Source organism: Limulus polyphemus, unplaced genomic scaffold (assembly GCF_000517525.1).
Source record: "Limulus polyphemus unplaced genomic scaffold, Limulus_polyphemus-2.1.2 Scaffold1434, whole genome shotgun sequence".
Classification (NCBI taxonomy): Eukaryota; Metazoa; Arthropoda; class Merostomata; order Xiphosura; family Limulidae; genus Limulus; species Limulus polyphemus.
The window spans coordinates 185,994-192,486 of NW_013667044.1; the positions used below are offsets into that span (position 1 = coordinate 185,994).

The 6,493-nt window shown below is 36.2% G+C and overlaps 1 protein-coding gene across 6 annotated transcripts in view; it reads left to right on the forward strand.

The window, feature by feature from the left end:
* Positions 1–4,982: 4,982 nt before the first annotated feature.
* Positions 4,983–6,493, forward strand: part of LOC106463546 (ras-related protein Rab-32-like) — a 19,783-nt gene continuing 18,272 nt past the window's right edge. The window contains exon 1 of one of the 6 annotated variants that reach the window (XM_013923596.2): positions 4,983–5,177. In XM_013923596.2, the coding sequence (XP_013779050.1) occupies positions 5,175–5,177 (3 nt within the window). In that variant the 5' untranslated portion in view covers positions 4,983–5,174. Of the gene's footprint in view, positions 5,178–6,203; positions 6,410–6,493 lie in introns of those variants that run through there. The other 5 variants (XM_022391089.1, XM_022391090.1, XM_022391087.1 and 2 more) reach the window with 5 other exon arrangements.

Below are 6,493 nucleotides of genomic sequence, written 5' to 3' on the forward strand. Positions count from 1 at the left end.
TCAATCAAGCAGAGAATTGTCAAAGATACTCGAGGAGACGAGTATGAGATAACTGGCTATCGCCGAATCTCAGATGTTCCCATGTGTAACAAACATCTGGTGCCTTGATCGGACGAGAAGTCCCTTTATCAAATAAGCTGACAAGTTCGGACGAGATGTCCCTTTATCAAATCCAAGCACAGCTCTGCTTGGTCTAGCTTTATAAAGGACTATAAATCTAAGCCAACATAAATCATGTGTTTGTTATTAATGTTCATTACAAACAGGGCTTGTATCTTTTGATAGATGCATGTCTTTAATTTTGATGTGTCTTCTGTAAGTCCCCATGTTGTTATTTTTTAGTTAAACAAAATATTTTTTATAAACGTATGTTCGGATTTTTATTTAAAAAATATGTCTTCTACAAGTTTATGCGTTATATTTTAGCTGTACAAAACGCTTGAGTTGATTTTAAACTAAACAAAGACGGTATCTTCTTAGATGTATTATTGTACTTTATTTTCACAAACTAAACGTCCCCGGTGGGTCAGCGGTAAGATTACAAACTCACAAGTGCTAAAATCCGGGGTCAGATTCTCTGTGAGGTATAGAACACAAATGGCGCATTTTGTGGCTTTGCGCTAAAACAAACCAAACCGGGGTTTCGTATTACAGCATGTGCTAACTTTCTTCATGTGAACAAGAAACAAACAAACAAAACCGGGGTTTTGTATTACAGCATGTGTTGACTTTGTTCATTTGAACAAAAAACTAACTAACTAAACCCGAGTTTCGTATTACAGCATGTGCTGACTTTCTTCATGTGAACTTTACACTGTTACGTTTTAGCCGAGAATGATTGCACAAACAATAGGAATTACTGGCTGTCTTTGTTATTTGATTATGTTTAAATGCTATATTCACAAGGTTATGATGTAAAATCCGTAGACTTACCGCTGTTCCCAGGTTTTAAGATCTGTAGTATTAAGTCAAAACTGTATATATATATATATATGTATTATATCTTTAAAAATAGCGTACGTTCAGAATATAAATGCAATGAGACCCTTCTAAATGAGACATGAATCATTCATTTTTTGATATATATAATAAACAGTTATTATTATAAATAGAAGTTAACAAAGAATATTCTCATCATACTAAGTGTAAAGAATTAGAAAGTATCGTATGAAATGCACCCATACAAAAAGCTAGTGGCGTAAGTATGCCCCGCGGCATCCATCCCCTAACCCCCAATTGCGGGGAAGGAGTGAAGGGTCTGCCTAACTTAAGAATTGCCGGCAGGAGGAATAAATGTAGAGGGTCCAATTACTTTTTATGCGGGCCCATCTTTTGTAGTTACGTCACTGACGAAAGATATCTTTACATACGACCTTTAATCATATGATACACACATGGATAGTAAGACTAAAACACTAATATAATGCGTGCTTTGGGGTTTGAGCTTTTTTGTAGTACGCCCCAAGATTATGAGTGCATCATAGATATGCTGTTAGTGTGGTATTATAAGGTAAAAAAAAAAACAATAAAATAAAATACAACAGATTTCCTGACAAGGACCGGATAGATGGATCCACCAGTAACTACAGAATCCTTCAGGAAATAAGGGGGGGGGGATTCTGATTCGGATAGCTTAACTAAGTCTTTCTAGTGTATATGTAAAATAATGAGGCTGAACAAAGTTGGTAAAAATGAAAACAATCTTTACCATTCAATGAAAGAAAATAAAACACAGTGTACGTACTTGTTCACACATAAGGACAATCGCTTCTACTAGTCCGTGCTTAGCCCAACAGGTTTCTTTGTCTCAGGATTGATTTCTGTAGAATTAAACATAATGTAATTCTTGACTGGACGAGCTTCTAGTAGAACTACTTCAAGAAAAACGTGCCTAAATTCATAAGGTAAACTCGCTTTCTTTGTCCAGCCGACAGTGTCACCTCATGACCTTTGTTCTCTCACAAAATTGATCGACTGTATTGTTCGTTTAGACAACTTCAATTCGGCCAGCAAAGTATGTTACAACTTAAATACTTAATACTACTATCATATCCTCGCAGGCAGAATAGACATTATCTACAATAGAGAACAAAGAAAAAAAGCAACTGAAACCTAACAATCTCAACGACTGTCTGGACCACGTGTTACTGCCATTACAGCATGAAAACTAAATAACAGATTTTTTTTTAATTTCTATATCACCAAAGCTGGTAGAAAATATGATATGCCTAAATATCACTTTTACCAATACATCCAATAAACGCAGAGGACACCTGTATGACTGAAGCCATAAAAACGGATAACATACACTCAGTAGATAATTATAATCAGGTGGTGTCTGTTATATTAGTTGAAACCTAGTTTATTAAACAAACTAAAAATCGCCAGTTTACATTTATGATACTCACACTGCAAAATATTTAAGATTTTATTTCACGTGTTTAATATATATTTTTAATAGCTTTGTTTGTTTGTTATATTTCGCGCAAAGCCGCTCGAGAGGTATCTAGTCCTGCTGTCTTTACTATGGAAGAAATATAGTTAGTCAACGTCACCCACAAACTAAAAATCGCCAGTCTCTTTTTACGACACCGTAAAATGTTAGAATTTTATTTCACATTTTAATATTGAAATTTTTTAATATCTTTTCTTGTTTGCAGAGTTTCGTGCAAAGCTACTCTGGGGCTATCTACCCTAGCTGTCCCTAATTAAGATGTTATAGACTAGAGTGAAGGTAACTAGCTCGCTAACTCTTTACCAAAGAAAAGTTGAACTGACCGTTATAGTATAACACCCCATGACTGAAAGGACGAGCATGTTCGGTAACGGGTTTTGGTCCGGTGACCTACCGATTGCGAGTCGAGCGTTCTAAACACCAGGCCATGCCATGTCCCTAGCTTCAAGCCTTGGTATTTGAACCCTAAATTAATTACTTCTTTGTTTAAGGTATTTATTACATCATTTAACTATATTGTCAACTTTCCAAAGCTATAAAACATTCTTGTTAAATGAGAGATGCTAATACTTATTAATCAAATCAATATTAATAAAACTAAACCTTTGAAATATTAGATTGGGAAACTTACTGGGGTAGGGAGAAAATATGTCTAAAATGTTAAACAATTTTGTACTCAAGAAACATCACGTAATTCATTCTCTGTTAGGGAGAATAATATCCCCCCCCCCTAAATTACTCTTATAACTGAAGGCAACGTTTTTTAGAAATATTTGGAAAATCTTTAAAGAGTAAAACTTTCGGATCTTAAAAAAATTATAAAACTTTGGGAAAATTTAATAAGGAGAACATGATCATTTTAAGTTTTACTTCTCAAAACTTTCTGATTTTTGGAAGATTGCTAGGGTGGCTCTCATTTTTACTGAGAAATAATAAAAAAGTGGGCCCATGAAACTACAGAACTATTAGTTTTATTTTTACTGATAGCAAGGTTTCGCATTTCGTAGTTAATGACCGTTTCGAGGAACATCGTAAAATTTGGTACTGATGCTCAACTTGAGCTTAGATAAGGGTTTTCCTCCCGACTGCTTATTTAATCCACATACCGCTGTGCTACTGGGGGGAATTGCTTTAAATACATGCTAGTATTGGTCAGAGTTGAGTTGAAGAAAAAAACTACAGAGTCTTAGAACTAGATCATCCGCAACACATTCTTACGGAAACTCTGAAAGTAGAATCAGCTACACGATACTTCCATATCAGTAACCGGATCACAGTGTATATTTTAAACAATGAGGGAAGTCTCTAAACGAAGAAATAACGGGGTGCCAGTTCAAGAGTCAACAGGCATAATTGAAACAATAAGGAAAACCGTACACTACAATGTACTCCTCAAAATTATTGTTTACTATTTCAAAAAACAACGTTTCGCCGCCATTACGTTACCATTACCAGTCCTTGTCCTAAACAAAAATGCAAGCATTAAAGGGACAAAAAATAGACCCAATAATTTACTCGGCTGCGAAAGCTTCGGTCATGGATACTTTGTTTAATTTAGATAATTTTGTTATTGTTTAATTTAACAACAACAACAAAAAAAAAAGCATTAAATCTAGCCCCAAAAAATCCTCGAGATTTGAAAAGTAGCAACCCGCGACTTCTGATTATTTCACGTGGCTATGTTTTCCAAATTAGTCTCCCCGTCCCACCAAAGATGCTCGCCCTTTCAGCCATGGGGGCGTTATAATGTGACGGTCAATCCTACTACTTATTGGTAAAAAAGTAGCCCAAGAGTTGGCGGTGGGTGGTGATGACTAGCTGCCTTCCCTCTAGTCGTACACTGCTAAATTAGGGACGGCTAGCGCAGATAGCCCTTGTGTAGCTTTGCGCGAAATTCAAAACAAAAAACAAAATCCAAGTAGTCCGATTCCGCGGGAAAGCCTCTGATCTGGTAACTATATTTTGATTAAACAGTCCTAAGTTTCCGAATAGTACCTGATGCCTGTGCAAGAGTTGAAAACCCGTCTCAAAATCAACAAAAGAAGCAGGAAAGATACGATAAGTATGTATTTACATGTGTTTCATAGTTATAAGAGGGCCATCTGCAATTGTAATCCTTAATTTTTAACTGAGAGACGATAGGGAAGTGCGGCTGGCTAGTCAACGTCACGCTAACCATAAAGCAATACCCTATCAAAGTCGATAAGAAAAATAAAAAAGGCAAGGTGATTGCTTCAGAATACTGTGATATTTATGTTTCAGCTTATCACGTAAGATACTACTATAAAAAAATATAGTGTCTGATAGGAGTTACCATGTGAAAAATACCTGTGTACATGTGGTACTTCGTAGCTAGAGCTCTGCTGTCCATGTAAAATACGTGTGATCAACCTATGGTATGTGGTCGGTAGGGTTCAGGTTGCTGCGCAATATACTTTTGTACGTCATCAGTTCTTGTGTAATACGTAAGAGATATAGGTTCATTTATTCACATAACAGCATCAACAACAATACGTGGCAGGAATTTCGGCACGAGATCCTCCGAGGTAAAACCTCGTGGGATTATCAAGGTTGCTCAAATGATTTAACTTCTCTTCACTCCTCTACTGATGGTAGTGCTGGCTGTACCTGAAGTTTTGTGGTTTAAGCTTACTTAAAGAAGATTATGTTGTCATGGCAGATTTGAAGACGGCCCAAGCAGTCAGGAGAGCAGTAAATAATGGTAATTCATTTACATAAGACACCTGCGTTCTCTTGTATGTTCTTGTTGTAGTCTCATGTTTGTTAAGGCTCAGTTAGTCACGTTGTTAAATTATTCGGTTAGTCACGTGACACAGTTGTGTTCAATAACTGTTTCTATGGGCTACTTGGTAATACCTTTAATCACGTGACTTACCTGCATTGAATTACAGTGTCCTTGCGTTGATTGGTAATTCCTTACTCACGTGACATATTTGTGTTCGATAACAGTTTCTATGTGCTGAGTGGTAGTTACGTAGTCCCGTGACATACCTGCGTTGAATGATATTTTCTATGCGCTTCATGATAATTACTTTGTCATGTGACATACATGTGTTGAATAACAGTTTCTAAGCGCTACTTCATTAACAAGGTTAGTATTGAGTCATAAGTCTTGTTCCTGTAGAGCATAATGTAACCCACCCACCCATATACACACACACAAATACAACATACACACTTTTAGAACCAAAGTTACACCTCAACAATAATTTCCTCGTAGCAACTGAGAGCGTGAGCTTAGTCAGTCACGTGAGATACGTGTATCCAATAGCAATCTTTGTGTTGAGCGTGTTACGGGTACATAGTTAGAAAGACACCTGTATTCTAAGTAATATTAATATGTGTTTTTTGGCTTTTTCCTCATCAAACCTAAGAAGAACATCAAACCTGTTCCTAACTTATACCAAGATATGAGTTAGGTTGTTTAACGAATTCCATGTCACGACCAAGTATGACATACAAATAGTTGGTTTCTGACACGAGAAAAACAGTCTTCAATTTAGACAAATATTTTCCTCTTGGGAAAGAACTTTCTTTTTTCACCCAATGTTTATCGCATTTTGCGAAAACCTTGCAATAACATCAGTTATACAATAATGTAGATAGACCTTATCTGGAAACAACAGGGTTAACCTTTGGACTCTCAGTATGAGATCCTTTAGTTAATCACTCAAAACTGTCTTCTTGCTGCTATTGCATAACAACCTGATTAGGTACGGCTCGTAGTTGTACGCTCGCTTACGCGACTCTCACTCAGTCAGTGTCCAGTGAGACTCCCGCGTACTCCTTATTTCCCTGGTGGTATTTTACAAAATTGGCTCTATTTCACTCTTTAATATTATTCATTGTAATTAGTCTGTTTGTAAAAAAAAAACTGTTGGAATATAAAAGTGTATCATGGCACCTAATCGTATGAATCAGCCTGCACAAGTGGTAAGTCAATATACGATTATATTTAATTATAGTATTTTGGCACTTGTGTATAAAGTTAAAATCATAAATAATATTCAACGTTAA